The sequence below is a fragment of the Rana temporaria genome, chromosome 9 (genome assembly GCF_905171775.1).
Source record: "Rana temporaria chromosome 9, aRanTem1.1, whole genome shotgun sequence".
In the NCBI taxonomy this organism is placed as follows: domain Eukaryota; kingdom Metazoa; phylum Chordata; class Amphibia; order Anura; family Ranidae; genus Rana; species Rana temporaria.
Genome location: NC_053497.1, coordinates 168,883,941 through 168,903,155, shown reverse-complemented (window position 1 = coordinate 168,903,155; position 19,215 = coordinate 168,883,941). Strand labels below are relative to the sequence as shown.

Genomic DNA, 19,215 nt, shown 5'->3' with positions numbered 1-19,215 from the left:
ATACACCAGCACCTCTGGCTACATACACCAGCGCCTCTGCACCTCTGGCCACATACGGTACTACATACACCAGCGCCCCTGCACCTCTGGCCAAATACGGTACTACATACACCAGCACCTCTGGCCACATACGGTACTACATACACCAGTGCCTCTGCACCTCTGGCCACATACAGTACTACATACACCAGTGCCTCTGCACCTCTGGCCAAATACGGTACTACATACACCAGCGCCTCTGCACCTCTGGCCACATACGGTACTACATACACCAGTGCCTCTGGCCACATACGGTACTACATACACCAGTGCCTCTGGCCACATACGGTACTACATACACCAGCGCCTCTGCACCTCTGGCCACATACGGTACTACATACACCAGTGCCTCTGGCCACATACGGTACTACATACACCAGTGCCTCTGGCCACATACGGTACTACATACACCAGTGCCTCTAGCCACATACGGTACTACATACACCAGCGCCCCTGCACTTCTGGCCACATACGGTACTGCATACACCAGTGCCCCCGCACCTCTGGCCACATACACTACTGCATACACCAGCGCCCCCGCACCTCTGGCCACATACAGTACTACATACACCAGCGCCTCTGGCCACATACAGTACTACATACACCAGGGCCCTGCACCTCTGGCCACATACGGTACTACATACACCAGCGCCTCCGCACCTCTGGTCACATACAGTACTGCATACACCAGCACCTCTGGCCACATACGGTACTACATACACCAGTGCCTCTGCACCTCTGGCTACATACACCAGCACCTCTGGCCACATACGGTACTACATACACCAGTGCCTCTGCACCTCTGGCTACATACGGTACTACATACACCAGCGCCTCTGCACCTCTGGCCACATACGGTACTACATACACCAGGGCCCCGCACCTCTGGCCACATACGGTACTACATACACCAGTGCCTCTGCACCTCTGGCTACATACGGTACTACATACACCAGCGCCTTTGCACCTCTGGCCACATACGGTACTACATACACCAGCGCCTCTGCACCTCTGGCCACATACGGTACTACATACACCAGGGCCCCGCACCTCTGGCTACATACACCAGCATCTCTGGCTACATACACCAGCACCTCTGGCTACATACACCAGCGCCTCTGCACCTCTGGCCACATACGGTACTACATACACCAGCGCCCCTGCACCTCTGGCCAAATACGGTACTACATACACCAGCACCTCTGGCCACATACGGTACTACATACACCAGTGCCTCTGCACCTCTGGCCACATACAGTACTACATACACCAGTGCCTCTGCACCTCTGGCCAAATACGGTACTACATACACCAGCGCCTCTGCACCTCTGGCCACATACGGTACTACATACACCAGTGCCTCTGGCCACATACGGTACTACATACACCAGTGCCTCTGGCCACATACGGTACTACATACACCAGTGCCTCTAGCCACATACGGTACTACATACACCAGCGCCCCTGCACTTCTGGCCACATACGGTACTGCATACACCAGTGCCCCCGCACCTCTGGCCACATACACTACTGCATACACCAGCGCCCCCGCACCTCTGGCCACATACAGTACTACATACACCAGCGCCTCTGGCCACATACAGTACTACATACACCAGGGCCCTGCACCTCTGGCCACATACGGTACTACATACACCAGCGCCTCCGCACCTCTGGTCACATACAGTACTGCATACACCAGCACCTCTGGCCACATATGGTACTACATACACCACGCCCCTGCACTTCTGGCCACATACAGTACTACATACACCAGTGCCTCTGGCCACGTACAGTACTACATACACCAGCGCCCCTGCACCTCTGGCCACGTACAGTACTACATACACCAGCGCCCCAGCACCTCCGGCCACATACGGTACTACATACACCAGCAGGGGTTGTGGAACAAATTATTTGAGTTTCCATTGACTCTAATGGGGAAACTCACTTTGATATACGAGTGCCTTGGATTACAAGCATTCTGGAACGAATTATGCTTGTAATCCAAGGTAGGACTATATATTATTTATTTGGTAATATAATCTATAACACGCACTAGGGTGTCACCATTTAATATATATTTATTGTTTATTAAATGTATTTTTACAATGAATAATATTTCATTCTTGGTAGTGCTACACCATCGAGGGATATGCTTTGTTCATATTTCATGTCTGAGCTTTAACGCACCGCGTCGCGCTGGGCAGGCAATCTTCTTGGTATTCAACGGAATACCACCGCAATCACATGCCAAGTGGTAAAATCCCCATTGGGGTCGGGTGAAGGCCGCCATCTGTGTGAAAAAGGCTGTAAAGTGTATTTAAAGCCAAAACCCCTGTCAGGTTTTTACTGCGATCAATATCGCTGTTTTGGGAAGTTCAGTCTTGTTCTGGTGATCGTTGTCACTGGGGCTGAAAGTAAAGGTTGAGTTGTCACCGACACAGCAATAGAGGAGAATTATTCCAATGGGAACTCACTTTAGAGACTTTTAGATAGATTCAGGTACGGGCGCGCTAATTTGCGGCGGCGTAGCCTAGCGTGTTTACACTACGCCGCCTTAAGTAAGAGAGGCAAGTGTATGATTCTCAAAGCACTTACCTCCTTACTTAGGGCGGCGTAGTGTAAACGCGGCGGGCGTAAGGGCGCCTAATTCAAATGGGTTGGAGGGGGCGTGTTTAATGGTAATGAGGCTTGACCTCACGTTTGACGTTTTTCGGCTACTGCGCATGCGCCTACATTTCCCAGTGCGCATTGCGGCTAAGTAGGCCATACGGGCCTATTGATTTTGAAGTGGACGTAAAGAACGTAAATCCCGATTCGCGGACGACTTACGCAAACGATGTAAAAATTTTTTGAATTTCGCGCCGGGAACGGCGGCCATACTTGACATTACTATTCCACTAGGGCCTAGCTCTAACTTTACGCGGCCTATCTCTTACGTAAACGGCGTCGGTCGGGCGTACGTTCGTGAATCGGCATATCCCCTCATTTACATATTCTACGCCGACCGCAATGGAAGCGCCACCTAGCGGCCATCCAAAATATTGCAATCTAAGATAGGACGGCGCAAGCTGTCTTATCTTAGATATCTTTAAGTGTATCTCTGTTTGAGCATACGCTTAAACATAAGTCGGCTTAGATTCTGAGTTAGGTCGGCTTATCTACTGATAAGCTGGCCTAACTTTACCTGAATCTACCTATTTGTGTCTGCAGAACAATAGGTAAAAGGTGATCTCCGTTGGACACGGATGGGTTGTAACCATATAATACTGTATCCAAAAATGAGAAAGCCGTTACATTGCCAGGTGATGGCGTCATGTCTCCTAACATTGTTTATACAGTATCACCACAAAAGTAAGTACACCCCTCGCATTTGTGTAATTATTTTCTTCTATCTTTTCATGTGACAACACTGAAGAAATGACACTTTGGTACAATGTTGTGTAGTGAGTGTACAGCTTGTATAACAGTGTAAATTTGCTGTCCCCTCAAAATAACTCAACACACAGCCATTAATGTCTAAACTGCTGGCAACAAAAGTGAGTACACCCCTACGTGAAAATGTCCAAATTGGGCCCAAAGTGTCAATATTTTGTGTGGCCACCATTATTTTCCAGCACTGCCTTAACCCTCTTGGGCATGGAGGTCACCAGAGCTTCACAGGTTGCCACCGGAGTCTCTTCCCCTCCTCCATGATGACATCACAGAGCTGGTGGATGTTAGAGACCTTGCGCTCCTTCACCTATTGTTTGAAGATGCCCCACAGATGATCAATAGGCCGTAGGAAAGTCCCCGGCTTTGGCCTAGCTCCGGCCATCTTGCTCCACCCCAACCAATCACAGATTGGCTGTGATTGGTTGGATGGGATGTCCCGTCTCTGCACCTGATTGGCCCGCGTGATGAGTGCCCTCTCTGATTGGAAGGCTGCCTGGATTGGCTGGCTGTCTTGGCGCTCTGGGAATCAGGATGAACGTGTGGAGCTTGGGAACAGTGAGCGCCGCTATGAGTTCAAGTACAGTGAGTTGGATGTTAAACTATTATTGCAGTGACTAGTGTGGGGGCAATGTTAAACTGGAACAGTGATGGTGATGATGAGTGGGGGACAATAGTGGACATTACAGTGACGAGTGGGGGGGCAATGGTGGACATTACCATATAGAGCCATTGGCCAAACTAGAGCCCAGACTTGAATCCGACTTTTTTTTCATAATTTTTTTTTTTTTTTGCTGATCCGAAAATGATCCGATCCGTGAGTTTTTTGATCCGTTGCACCCCTAGTCATACATCTATTTCCCAAATACAACCTCTGGACACTGAGAACATGCACTCAACTTCTTTGGTCGACCATGGCGAGGCCTTTTCTGGTCACCAGTCATCTCTATGCTTTCCAGGCAGCGCCGACCGATTCGCTCTCCGGGCCCCCGATGGCATGGGAGAGTCCGGAGAAGCACCGGATGGAGGGGGGGGGGACGTCCCCTCCCGCTGCCTATAAAGACAATCAAGCTGGAATACCTTGCATATTACTGGGTGGAACCCATTCTCTATACATTGCTTCCCACACAGAGGATTCCATTGAGGTTATTCCCTCACCAATGTCTGTTTGACCCACGTGCTGTATGGTACTTGTGTCCGTCTCTTCTGGTAAGCGTGCCAAGCTCACTCTTTGTTGATTTACCCTTAAAGGGACTGTAAACCTTCTGTTTTTTTCACCTTAATGCATCCTATGCATTACAGCCCCCCCCCCCTCCCCCCTCCGATTTACTTACCTGAGGCACAAAAATCCATGGGCGCAATCCCGCATTGGTCCTGCGGGCTTTTCATTAAATGATGGATAGCAGCACAGCCATTGGCTCCCGCTGCTGTCAGTCAAATCAATGACTCGTGCACTGGGGGGGGGCGGGGACGAGTGATACACTTGGCGGCTATGTCCGCCACTGTATCACACGGGAGCGTGCCCGCAAGCTAACCCCCCTTGGGAGAGCGCTTCCCAGAAGGGGGTTAGCTCTTGTGGGGAGGAGCTGAGACAGCCACAGAGTGACCCCCAGAAGGCGAGGATTGGGGCCACTCTGTGCAAAACTAACTGTACAGTGGAGGCAAGTATGATATGTTTGTTATTATTTTTATTTTTTTTAACCTTTACAACCCCTTTAGGCCCCATTCACACAGGCGGACGGAGTCCGCCTGCCCCCGCCAGCTCAGCTGGAGATCTGTCCTCACTGAGCGGGGAGGGGTTTGTTGGGCACCGCTATCTCCGTATGGAGCGATCTGATGAAAACGGACAGCATGTCCGTTTTCATCAGATCTTACCCCGATCCGAATGGACGGATGGGGACGTGGCCCCCATACGTCTATTTTTAGCAGGTCGGATGTCAGCGCTAACATCAGACGCTCCATAGCGATAGTGACAGACGGACCCGAACGGCCCAAAGTGTAAATGAGGCCTAAATGTCCTTATTTCTTCTGAGAAATCCTCACTTCCTGTTCTTCTGTCTGTAACTCCACACCGTAATGCAAGGCTTTCTCCCTGGTGTGGAGAAAACCTCTTGAGGGGGGAGGGGGCGATCAGGAGTGTCAGGACACTCTCTACTTTGCAGATAGAGAAAGGAGCTGTGTGTTAGTGAGCGTCCTGACACTTCTGCTCGCCCCCTCCCCCTTCAAGAGGCTTTCTCCACACCAGGGAGAAAGCCTTGCATTACTGTGTGGAGTTACAGACAGAAGAACAGGAAGTGAAGATTTCTCAGAAGAAATAAGGACATTTAATAGCAAAATGGAAGGATGAGGTAAGTGAAGGAGGATTGCACTGAGGTAAAGGAAGCTATTTAGGGATTTTTTTTTTACCTTAACAACCCCCTTTAACCACTTAAGACCTGGACCTTTAGGCAGCTAAAGGACCCGGCCAGTTTTTGCAATTCGCCACTGCGTCGCTTTAACTGACAATTGCGCGGTCATACGACGTGGCTCCCAAACAAAAATGGCGTCCTTTTTTTCCCCACAAATAGAGCTTTCTTTTGGTGGTATTTCTCCTTTAGTGACCCTTTAAGTGGTTAAGTATTGGATTTCAGTATAAAAACTCACTTTACTGTTAAATATATAAGTGTACAATGCAAAACTCCAGTGGGTGCAACAAGATGTCCGCTTTCCCCTTCTCAGCGTATCCTTACTATGGAGGAGTGCGGGGTGTAGCAAGATGGTGGCGACGGGAACGTCACTTCCGTTACCAATTCCGACGGGTTGCCAAATCTGACAAAACACCTACCTTCAGTTGGAATGCATTTGAACATCCTGAAGGTTTAAAACTTCCCTTTGTCCCTCAACTAACAAATTCCATAATGGAGTTCAAGAAAATACCAAAAATAAAACCATTACGTTTACGTAAAGTGTTTACTCTACAAATCTTTAGCAGATGACATTTCCTAGATGTTATCAGCCAGTAGCCTTTGCATTCAATTAGTGGTCACTGTGTTTTCTGAACTTAAAGCGGAGTTCCAACCACAATTAGCATTTTTTAAATGTATGTCCTTTCATCCTGCGTTTTTATAATATAAATCCGGTCACTTACTATTTTACAATCCGCCGCTGCTCCGCGTAGTTAGTTTATAAAACTATCTTTTTTGAATATGTCCACACCGTTGTCATTTTGCTTGTGGGCATTGTGAAGCCTACAAGCACTTACTTCCTGGAAGTCTTGGGGAGTTATAATGGGGTAGCGCACTGCATCCTGGGAAATGATGACGCACATTTCCCAGGAGCATTAGAGGGAGATGATGTCAGGATCCTAGGTGATTCCAAAGGCAGATTTCGTGGGACTGCATAGCAACAGGCATTACCAGGTGAGTAAAAAAAAAAAAAAACTCCACTTTAAGCCAAACAAAGTTGTTTTCTCAGATTTTATTGACCACGAGAAGGGACAATCATTAACTTAATTCTGAACACATAACAAACTGGACAGTCCTGACTTTTATACACATAAGTAGTAGTGTGGTACTCTATATTACAGGCCTTTTCATTGTAGATGCTTCTCCAGCAGCATCGTCCATCGGGCGCCTCCAGCTTCAGAAGTTGGGTTTATGTTTCTTCAGCTCCACCATCAAATGATGAAGATTGATCAACTCGGAACAAACCGGGAGATTCCTGAGAGGAGGCTGGGAGAGGATCTTGTGGAATCGGTGGTAGTACTGGATTAGCTGTGTCAGTGCCCCCTATAGGAAATCAATGTGCAGATTTATATACTGAGCCACAGATAATATTTTCTCTACACATGTGAAAAGTATTCGCCACGCCTGTCTTTACACGCACGTGAACATTCACCACTTAAGACCCCAGACCTTTATGCAGGTTAAGGACCTGGCCAGTTTTTGCGATTCGGCACTGCGTCGCTTTAACAGACAATTGCGTGGTCGTGCGACGTGGCTCCCAAACAAAATTGGTATCTTTTTTCCCCACAAATAGAGCTTTCTTTTGGTGGTATTTGATCACCTCTGCGGTTTAATTTTTTTGTGCTATAAACAAAAAAAGAGCAACTATTTTGATAAAAATAGCTATAATATAATAAATATCCAAAAAAGAAAAGAAAATATGTCTTCATCAGTTTAGGACAATATGTATTCTACTACATATTTTTGGTAAAAAAAAAAATATCACAATAAGCGTATATTGATTGGTTTGCGCAAAAGTTATAGTGCCTACAAAATGGGGAATAGTTTTACGGCATTTTTATTATCAATTATTTTTTTCTTTTACTAGTAATGGCAGTGATCAGTGATTTTTAGCAGCTCGGACACTTTTTTGGGACCAGTGACATTTATACAGCAATCAATGCTATAAAAATTCCCTAATTACTGTGTAAATGGCACTGGCATGGAAGGGGTTAACACTAGGGACAATCAAGGGGTTAAGTGTGTTCCCTGGAAGGTGTTTCTAACTGTGGGGGGGGGGGGGGGTAGTGACTGGAGGAGAAGATTGCTGTTCCCAATAACTAGGAACAGCAGATCTCTCTACTCCCCTGGCAGAACGAGGATCTGTTTGTTTACATTGACTGGCTCTCTGTGGAGTGCTCACGGGAGACCGGCGGACATTGCGGCTGCCAGCCACAGGCATCGGCTCCGGGCCACGTGCCCACTGTTTCTATTGAATGAAGCGACGTACGCATATGGCGATTCGCGCAATAGAGCCAACCTGCTGCAGTATAATGACGGCGACTGGCCGGCAAGTGGTTAAAGTAATGCAAAAAATGTCCTGGTCATGAAGGGAGGTCAAGTGGTTAATACATGTGTGCTCAACCTGTGGCCCTTCAGCTGTTGTGGAACTACAATTTCCATCAGGCCTCTGCCTTTGGGTGTCATGCTTGTAAGCTGTCAGCTTTGCAATGCCTCGTGGGACTTTCAGTTCTGCAACAGCTGGAGGTTGAGCATCCATGGGTTAATGGGTTTCTCGCCCGTTAAAAAATTGAACTGTTTGCACTAGGCACACGTGACAAAAAACTGATCGATCAAAATTCAGTCATTACATGATGTCACTATCGCTTGCCCTAGTGTTTGTTTTTTCGAAGTTTGAGCGATTTTTTGTATACTGTATGGCCAGCAGGAGGCTACCAACCTGCTATACGTCTACCCCCTCCCCCCTTTTTTTTTACTATCGGCAACCATGCCTGTTTTGTAGTTTCCTCTTCCCTTAGGCCCCTTTCACACTGGGGTGGGAGCCGCGGTGGTGGTGGTAGTCGGTATAGCGCCGCTTTTTATAGCGGCGCTATACCGACGGATTTGGCGCAGGATTCGGCCGCTAGCGGTGCAGTATTAACCCCCGCTAGCGGCTGATAAAGGGTTAATACTGCCCGCAATGCACCTCTGCAGAGGCGTATTGTGGGCGGTATTGCCGCTGGCTGGTATACAGAGGGAATTCCTTTCCTGCCTTTAGGAATTTTGGAGTTCTAAATTGGCGCAGAAAAAAAGGGAAAGGTGAATTTTGTGGGTTTTTGGTTCCTGGCCAATTGGAGAGTATTTGTAAAAAAAAAAACAGAATGTCTGCCATCAGATCAGAAGGATTTGGTCTCTAAATCTTAGTAAGGAGTGTCACACATTCCATTAACGTAGAAGAGATCATTACCTGTATGATGCTGGTTCCATTTTTAAAGTTTGTAAATGACCTCATGACATCTTGGCTCAGCGCCTCTACGGCCTGTTTCCAGGTGGCAGAGAATCCTCGTACCAGCTGAGCCACCCGTGCTGGAGAGAAAAGAGAACCCGTCATTGTGACTCTCATACAGATCAGCAGACACTACAACACACTGGCATTGCGTCTCACCTTCCTCGCTCTTCAGACGATCTTGCTGGCCCTTCTCAATAAGAGATTCGGATTCTTTCACAAAAGCAGTCATTCCACCAAATGATGGCGCCAGGATCTCCTCTATAAATTCCTAGAATGGAGAATAAGATGAAGGTGAGTGGGGGGGGGGGGAACATAAACGGCACGTTGCCCATTATACACACCCTCCACTTGCTGCTGGTAGTGCTGCTCAGTGATTGTATTCTACTGTTTCTCTGCATGCAAGTTTATCGGTCTTCTCAACAAATTGAGAGATCTGCCTACGATACACGATCATTAAGGGTTGGTTCATACTACAGAAATGCAGGCTGTGTGTGTTTTAATGTGCGTGTTTTAGATGCAGTCCGGTGTGTTTTTTTCCCTTCTTTTTTTCAAAACTGCGCCATACCTGAAAGATGGCTACAGCGCAACCCTGTTATTCTGGGAGGGCGCCCACGGATGTCCTCCCAGAACCACGCCCCAGGGGCACGCATCTGGCATGCTCTGTGATTGCTGTGTCCCAATTATCAGTGCAGCCCCATCAGTGCTCATTACTGCAGCCTCATTAGTGCAGCCTTATAAGTGCTCATTAGTACAGCCTATCAGTACAGTGCCATCAGTGCCGCCTCATCAGCGCATATTAGTGAAGCACAAAAATTACTTATTTGCAACATTTTATAACAAAAACAAAGAAAACTTTTTTTTCTTCAAAATGTTCTGTATTTTTTTGTTTGTTTAACTGCTTCCCGACCGCCCACCGTCGTTTTACGGCGGCAAGTCGGCTCCCCTGCGCGAGAGCCCGTAATATAACGTCGGCTCTCGCGCAGGCTACTAGGGGTGCGCGTGCGCCCCGACTCCTGATCGCCGCCAGGAACACGCGGTCGCTCGTTACAGAGGAGGGACCGGGAGCTGTATGTGTAAACACACAGCTCTCGGTCCTGTCAGGGGGAGAAATGCTGATCTTCTGTTCATACAATGTATCGGGTGCACATATAGGAGATATTCATTGTATCTACAGGCAAGACGTAAGTTTACCTGTACGGAAAAGTTTAAAATTAGAGTTTGCTACTGCTTCAGCACTTCAATACTGGGAACTCCCCCCCTCCCCCCCTTCCTGCCCAGGCCAATTTTCAGCTTTCAGCGCTCTCACAATTTGAATGATAATTGCGCGGTCATACAACACTGTAACCAAGTTACATTTTTATCATTATTTTCACACAAATAGAGCTTTCTTTTGGTGGTATTTAATCACTGCTGGTTTTGTTATTTTTTCCTAAATAAACAAAAAAAACGTCTGACAATTTTGAAAAAAAACAAAAATGCATTTTTTCTTCATTTCGGTTATACAATTTTGCAAATATAAATTTAGGCCAACGTATTCTGCTACATTTCTTTGGTGATTGCCGGCGTATAAGATGACCTTTTGGATGCAAAAAAATGCATCCAAAGTCGGGGGTCGTCTTATACGCCGGATCTGTCTCCGTCAGGCTGCAGGCATCCATGTTTCAGGCTGCGGGCATCCATGATTTAAAAGCCGCGCCTCTTCCTCAGACTGTTCCATGATAGGCGGAACACTCATTTTCACAGCGGGGCCTCTGTTCAGTGTTCCGCCTATCACGGATGCCTTCTCATCCACGGACGAGAGGACGTCCGTGATAGGCAGACCACTGAACAGAGGCCCCGCTGGGAAAATTAGTGTTCCGCCTATCACGGAACAGTCTGAGGAGGAGGCGTGGCTTTTAAATCATGGATGCCCGCAGCCTGAAACATGGATGTCCGCAGCAAAAAAATAAGGTAGGGAGATCGTCTTGGCCGGCACAGTAGAGGCATGTGATGGACAGTGGAGGCATGTGATGGACAGTGGAGCCATGGAATGGCACAGTAGAGGCATGTAATGGACAGTGGAGCCATGGAATGGCACAGTGGAGGCAATGGAATGGCACAGTGGGGGCATGGAATGGCACAATGGGGCATGTAATGGAATGGCACAGTGGGGCATGTAATGGAATGGCACAGTGGGGCATGTAATGGAATGGCACAGTGGGGCATGTAATGGAATGGCACAGTGGGGCATGTAATGGAATGGCACAGTGGGGCATGGAATGGAATGGCACAGTGGGGCATGGAATGGAATGGCACAGTGCGGCATGTAATGGAATGGCACAGTGGGGCATGTAATGGAATGGCACAGTGGGGCATGTAATGGAATGGCACAGTGGGGCATGTAATGGCACGGCACAGTGGGGCATGTAATGGCACGGCACAGTGGGGCATGTAATGGCACGGCACAGTGGGGCATGTAATGGCACGGCACAGTGGGGCATGTAATGGCACGGCACAGTGGGGCATGTAATGGAATGGCACAGTGGGGCATGAAATGGCACAGTGAGATTTGAAAAATGCCTGTTCCTGTCAGCGGTTGTTCTGGCTACCCCTCAGCTTCCAGACAGATTAGTAGGAAGGGGGTCGTCTTATACGGCGAGTATATCCCAAAACCAAATTTTTTCCTGGAAAAATAGGGGGTCATCTTATACGCTGGCAAATACGGTAACCCAAATTAGTGTATATTATTTAGACTGTAAGAAAGTTATAGAGTCCACACACTATGGGATATATCTTTGATCAATCCTGATGTACTGAGGGACTATCTCATTTCTTGGGGCCTAAAAATGCCAGGACAGTACACCCCCAAATGACTCCTTTTTGAGAAAGTAGGCAGTCCAAGGTATTTAGTAACAGGCATGGCGAGTTTATTGAAGTTGTAATTTTTCCCTGTCATCATTTTTTGGAAAATGAAGAAATGAAAAGTTTTTTTTTGTTTTTTTTTCACAATTTCATTAATTTTTTTGTTACATACTGCCACCAGTGCAGTACAGCGTCATCATATAACTGGTGTGGCCGTGATCAGGGACACTGACTGGTGACAGTAAGAAAAAAAAAAAAAAAGCGTATTCAATCGTAGTCACTGACCTGGGTCCGCGCATTGAGTAACTGCTGGAAACTCTCCACCTCCTTACTGTCTGATGACGCTCGTTCCTTGAAATAAACAAGGACAGTGACATTGAAGAAGAGATGCACAGAGGGTGTATTCACAAACACTGAGCGATAGTACGGAAACACTCACCATCAGTACACCCAGCATCATGTCATAGTTATTTATCAGGAAAATTAGCTGCTCCTTTCTGGAGGAAAACTCCGCCGCCATTCTCAGGACAAAATTCTCTACTTCCCCCTGGAAATAATACATCAGAATTAACTAATCAGACAGCCTCTTTCATTTTCTTGCCTACAATGGGTAAATGAAAGCTGTGATTTTATTGGTTGTGCCGGTAAACACAAACATTTTAATTTCAAAGCACAAGCACTCCTCGCTGTTCTGTTTATTGAGGTTTTCTCGACTTTGTGCTGTGAAGTTGTGTTGCGTTTGATAAACAATTAGCCAGATTCAGGTAAAGATACGCCGGCGTATCAGTAGATACGCCGCCGTAACTCCGAATCTGCGCCGTCGTATATTTAAGTGTATTCTCAAATTGAGATACGCTTAAATGTAGCTAAGATACGACCGCCGGTGCCGGCGTAATCTTAGCTGTCTATTTACGCTGGACGCTAGGGGCGTGTACGCTGATTTACGCCTAGAATGCATAAATCAGCGAGATACGCCTATTCACGAACGTACGCTTGCCCGTCGCACTAAAGATACGCCGTTTACATAAGGCGTTTTCAGGCGTAAAGATAATCCACCAAAAAGATGGCGCAGCCAATGTTAAGTATGGACGTCGGAACCGCGTCGAATTTTTACGTTGTTTGAGTAAGTCGTCCGTGAATAGGGCTGGGCGTAATTTACGTTCACGTCGAAACCAATAAGTCTTTGCGGCGTAATTTGGAGCATGCACACTGGGATACGTCCACGGACGGCGCATGCGCTGTTCGTTCAAAACTTAATTTACGTGGGGTCACGCTTTATTTACATAAAACACGCCCACCTCTTCACAATTTGAATTGGGCGCGCTTACACCGGCACATTTGCGCTACGCCGCCGTAACTTAGGACGCAAGTGCTTTGTGAATACAGCACTTGCCTCTCTAACGTACGGCGGCGTAGCGTAAATGAGATACAATACGCCTGCTTAGCGTTAGGCACGTCTACCTGAATCCAGCTATACATAGGCAAATAGCTTGGCTCTTCTGACATAAATATAACCTATGGCGTGTATGGTACCAGAGTACCATCTTGAGGCAGAATTATAGAATGTCTAATTAAAAAACTCAGTACACCCATGTGGGGAGGGTACAGATGGCGCAGTCAGTTGTTTTGTAACCAAAAGCTTGACAACCTGAAACTTCCCAAATAAAAGCAAACAGAGAGACTGATAGAAAGGACACCATAACGCCTTAAGACCAAGGAAGGTCTGTGCCAGACCAGAAGAAGCTTTAAATGAAGACGCTTTTGCCTGGTCTCCAGCAGCTGCTTATAGAAGCTTGGGTCCTCGTTGCTACACAGATCAGGAACCCACTCTAACCTGAGTTAAATGAGAACCCCAGCCTGAGCTTTTTAGGTTGAGCTTCTCCTCTGGGTCACCGTAGTGCAATTCACTCCTGGCCCATTTTCAGCGGAGAGCGGACATCAGACGAGGTGCTGAGACGGCAGCTCCCTATCCCTCCACAGCTCAGCGCTCCAATTTGATTGAATGAGCAGAGAGGAGAGATGCTGACTGCAGCTCTCCTCTTGGGGATCTGCGAAACCCGAGCCATCGGCGATGTTCGGTGGCTCGGGTTCTCAGTGCAGAGACGGCGGGGGATAGATACAGCATTGATCTAATGCTGCTTCCACATAGGCAAGTATGAAACTAAAATAATGAAAAAAAAAATAAAAATGATACTTCTCTTTCAAGTAACTTTTAAGCGTATTTCTACTGTTTAGAGACCACAGGCTGCTTATTTGCTAGGCATCTTGCTTGTTATATCTGTCAGTCTTGTAATGTATTCCTAATAATGTACCGTATTTTCCGGCGTATAAGACTACTCAGCGTATAAGACGACCCCCTAATTTTCCAGCCAAAATGTTGGTTTTGGGATATACTCACCGTATAAGACTACCCCCTTTCCTACTAGTCATTCCTCGCCTCACGGTGCACCATTACATGCCAGACTATGCCACTACATGCCAGACTGTGCCCCATTACATGCCAGACTGTGCCCCATTACATGCCAGACTGTGCCCCATTACATGACCAGACTGTGCCCCATTAAATGCCAGACCTGCCCCATTACATGACCAGACCGTGCCCCATTACATGACCAGACCGTGCCCCATTACATGACCAGACCGTGCCCCATTACATGACCAGACTTTGCCCCAGACCTGCCTCATTACATGACCAGACCTGCCCCATTACATGACCAGACTGTGCCCCATTACATGACCAGACCTGCCCCATTACATGACCAGACCGTGCCCCATTACATGACCAGACCGTGCCCCATTACATGACCAGACCGTGCCCCATTACATGACCAGACTGTGCCCCAGACCTGCCTCATTACATGACCAGACCTGCCCCATTACATGACCAGACTGTGCCCCATTACATGACCAGACCGTGCCCCATTACATGACCAGACCGTGCCCTTACCTTATCCCATGCGAATTGCGGCCGTGTAACCTAACATCTTACCTTACCAGAATCGCGGCCGTACGATTTTTCAAAAGCCGCGCCTCCGACGTCTTCTGTTCCGTGATAGGCGGAACATTCAGCTTCCCAGGAGGCACTGTGTTCAGTGTTCGCCTATCACGGAGGCCCTCTCGTCCGAGGATGAGAGGGCCTCCGTGATAGGCGGACACTGAACACAGTGCCTCCTGGGAAGCCGATTGTTTCCGCCTATCACGGAACAGAAGACGTCGGAGGCGCGGCTTTTGAAAAATCGTACGGCCGCGATTCTGGTAAGGTAAGATGTTAGGTTACCGGCGTATAAGACGACCCCCGACTTTTAAGGGGTTAGAAAGTCGTCTTATACGCCGGAAAATACGGTAATAGTTTTGTATATACAGCATTTTTGTGTAGTAAAAGCCCATTTGTACACTGCAGAGGTCTGAGCTTCCTTGCTTATACCACAAAGTAACCTTGCTAGATAGACGCAAGCAAAACAGAAGCTCAGCTGTATACATAATAGATTTACCTGCAGCTGTCCCAGGAGGGTATTGGTCTTCTCATTTGTGAATGTCTGATTTATACTAACAATGGCAGATGAAAATTCGGCATAACGGCGAGTGATCTGGGGAAACAGAGAAGGGGGGCGTTTAGTATGGTACAGGCACAGACGTGTGTATGTAAATTAGGGAAGTACTTTAAATCTTACATAGTGCGGTCTGGTGTCCAGATTGCCCAGCCTCTGCGGGTCTGTGTTCCGGATACTCTGAATGTTTAACTCAAGGATATACTGGAAGCGTGGCCACAGCATGTCCAACAGGGCGTCCCAGTACCTGCGGGCCAGCAACACACATCAATATAGAGCCTACTTGGTGTATCTATAGGCGATTATTCATACAAATATAGGCTAGACCAGTGTTTCTCAACTCCAGTCCTCGGGGCGCACCAACAGGTCTTGTTTTCAGGCTTTCCATTATTGTGCACAGGTGATTTTATCAGTTTCACTGCCTTAGTAATTACCACAGCAGTTTGATCTGAGGGAAATCCTGAAAACATGACCTGTTGGTGCGCCCCGAGGACTGGAGTTGAGAAACACTGGGCTAGACAACACCTTGGGGCTCAGGGCCGATCCTAGGCAGGGTGCACAGGGTGCTTTGCACCCAGGCGCCTGAGGAGGTGGGGGCGCCGAAGTGGCAGAGTTCTCCCCTCCCTCCTTCTCTCCTTGTTTGTGTCCGTCCAGAACTACTGTTCTGAGCATAGGTGTGTATCCGTTCAGAACTGATGTGTCTCTGACCATCTCCTGTATTATGTCTGCAGTCTCTGCCAACGCATGTACTATGACTGCAGTCTCTGATCGTCTCCTGTACCATGTCTGCAGTCTCTGACCATCTCCTGTACAATGTCTGCAGTCTCTGACCGTCTCCTGTACCATGTCTGCAGTCTCTGACTGTCTCCTGTACTATGTCTGTAGTATGTCTGGGGGCTCTTTCTAACAGAAGCCCTCTCTGTGTCCATCAGAGAGGCCCCCCTCCAGGTCCCAATAAAGTACTCTGCTTCTCTTCCTGTATTTTGTTTATTGTTAAGAGATCATGTAAGCATCCCAGGGTAATGAAGACTTTGTGGGGGAGCATCTCTGTGGTTGAGTCATTGCCATAGAAACATTTGTAAAGGGGAGGAGTTAGTAAAATGACCACACCCATGTGGGGGCGCCAGAAATATTTCTGCACCCAGGCGCCAGTGACCCTAGGATCGGCCATGTTGGGGCTGTCTTTAAAATGACAGCAAGTTACAGCATTATTGATGGTAAAGTCTGTCTAAGGCTCCGTTCACACTTCATGCAACTTTGGACATCAAAGTTGGATAACAAGTCGAATTCTAATGATAACCATTCATATACGTGCAACTTACCCACTTTCTGACCGCCCTATAGCAGTATTACTGCCACAGGGTGGCAGCTGTGGGTCAGATCACGTATATATATATATATATATATATATATATATATATATATATATATATATATATATATATATATATATATATATATATATGTGATTCCAGAGGGCGTGTGCATGCCGCCGGTGAGCCGATATTGCTGTGATAATTCACAGCAGAAGCCGATCTGCGTGTGATGTCTTCCTGGACCCACCGATCATTGGTAAAGTACACAGAACGGGGATCTGGCCACATTAACAAGGCCGGTCGCCCTTCTGACAGGGGGAAGGGATGGATTCTGTGTTTCTGCAAAGCAGGGACTAGAATCCATCTCTTGCCTTAGTAAAAGCAGCACATATAACATATATACATTTTATGTGCTGAAAAAGCCCCCCTCGGTTTATACTCGAGTCTGCTGCTGTGTCATGCAGTCAGTCGGCGGCCGTCCAGTGTAACAAAGCCCCGCCTCCTCCTCATCCGTGATAGATGGAACACTGACTCACTGCTGGCAAACTCAATCAGTGTTTCGTCTATCACGGACGAGGAGGCTGGGCTTTGTTACACTGGATGGCCGCCGACTGACTGCATGACAAAATCTGACTGGAGTGTACAAACGGTCAGATTTTAGGCAAACAGTCTGTCAACACACAATTCCCCTCAGAAAATCCGATCGTGTGTACGAGGCTTAAATCAGAAGCGTTACGTGTCACGGGGCTTGTCTCACTTGTCTATAGCAGGAATGTCTCTCCTTTGAGCGATGCCTTTAAACCGCAGCACAATGTGTATACAAAGGAAAATGGCGATGCTGTCGAAGCAGTCAGATACATAGGAGTCAATGTGCTTCTGTAAAACAAAGATACAAAACAGGTTAGAGAAATGGAATGCGGCCTCATTGGGGGTCACGCTGTAATGATTGGTCTCCTGCTTGGAGGTGTCTCACCAGGAACATGGATAACGTTTTGCCCATCACCGTGTTGAAGAGTTCCTGAGCTGCCAAGCCGCTCGACAGGAAGAATTCGGATAAGAAGAGGTATTCCCGGCAGCTGTTATCGAGGAGGGCGTAGTGCTGACTGCGGAACAGAGACTCAAACGGGTACTGGTGGGATAAGGAGGATCTCCATTAGCACTTCATGGAAGTTACATAGTCCATAGTTGGCAAGGTTGAATAAATACAATGGGGTAGATTCAGTAACATCTGTGCTTTTTTTACGTAGGCGCAGGGCACCGTTTTTGCCCTGCGCCCCCGCAAATTTTCTGCGCTACCCGCGATTCACGGAGCAGTAGCTCCGTAAATTGCGTGTGCGCTCCGGCAAAATGCCTGGCGTAAGCGCGCGCAATTTAAATGATCCCGCAGGGGGCGGGAATCATTTAAATTAGGCGCGTTCCCGCGCCGATCGTAGAGCGCATGCTCCACCGGGAAACTTTCCCGACGTGCATTGCGACAAATGACGTCGCAAGGACGTCATTTGCTTCAAAGTGAACGTGAATGGCGTCCAGCGCCTTTCACGAATCACTTACGCAAACTACGTAAAGTTCAAATTTTGCGACGCGGGAACGACGGGTATACGTAACATTGGCTGCCCCTGCTAATAGCAGGGGCAGCCTTACGCAAAAACCGCCATACGCAAACGAAATAAACTGCGTACGCAGGGCTCGCGCAACGTTGTGAATCGGAGTTAGTATGCAATTTGCATACTATACGCTGAGCACAACGGGAACGCCACCTATCGGCCATCGCAAGAATGCAGCCTAAGATATGCGGGCATAAGAGCCTTATGCCACGCATATCTTAGGCTCCAGTCGGCGTAACGAGGTTCCTGAATCAGGAGCATTCGTTACGCCGGCGCAAGTAAGCAATTGCGCTGCGTAACTATGGTTACGCAGGCGCAATTGCTCTCTGAATCCGGGCCAATAGTCCATCCAGTTCAACCTGTGTTGGTGTGTGTGTGTAGAAAATCATTTCCTATATCCCTGTATATTGTTTTCACTAAGATGCGCATCCAAGAGTCTTTTAAAACTATTCATACTTCATGCCGACACCACTGACTGTGGAAGAGAGTTCCACATCCTTATTGCCCTAAACCCCCTACACAGCTTAAGGTTAAACCTCTTCACCTCCAATCTCATTGGGTGGCCCTGTGTCCTCTTGCACTCCCTGGGACCGAAAAGGTTTAATACTTACTAGGGTTGTCCAGATACCGATACTAGTATCGGTATCGGGACCGATACCGAGTATTTGCGGGAGTACTCGTACTCCCGCAAATACCCCCGATACCAAAATAGAATACTAG

At 47.7% G+C, this 19,215-nt stretch overlaps 1 protein-coding gene across 1 annotated transcript in view; it reads right to left on the bottom strand.

Annotated features, from left to right (window-relative positions):
• Window positions 1-6,915: 6,915 nt before the first annotated feature.
• The window catches only part of VPS52 (VPS52 subunit of GARP complex), a 59,963-nt gene continuing 47,663 nt past the window's right edge, over window positions 6,916-19,215 (bottom strand). The window contains exons 12-20 of the mRNA XM_040324966.1: window positions 17,865-18,020; window positions 17,649-17,767; window positions 15,699-15,822; window positions 15,519-15,614; window positions 12,467-12,574; window positions 12,313-12,378; window positions 9,343-9,454; window positions 9,145-9,263; window positions 6,916-7,241 (exon numbers count right to left, since the gene is read on the bottom strand). Of these exons, the coding sequence (XP_040180900.1) occupies window positions 7,095-7,241; window positions 9,145-9,263; window positions 9,343-9,454; window positions 12,313-12,378; window positions 12,467-12,574; window positions 15,519-15,614; window positions 15,699-15,822; window positions 17,649-17,767; window positions 17,865-18,020 (1,047 nt within the window). The 3' untranslated portion in view covers window positions 6,916-7,094. The remainder of the gene's footprint in view (window positions 7,242-9,144; window positions 9,264-9,342; window positions 9,455-12,312; window positions 12,379-12,466; window positions 12,575-15,518; window positions 15,615-15,698; window positions 15,823-17,648; window positions 17,768-17,864; window positions 18,021-19,215) is intronic.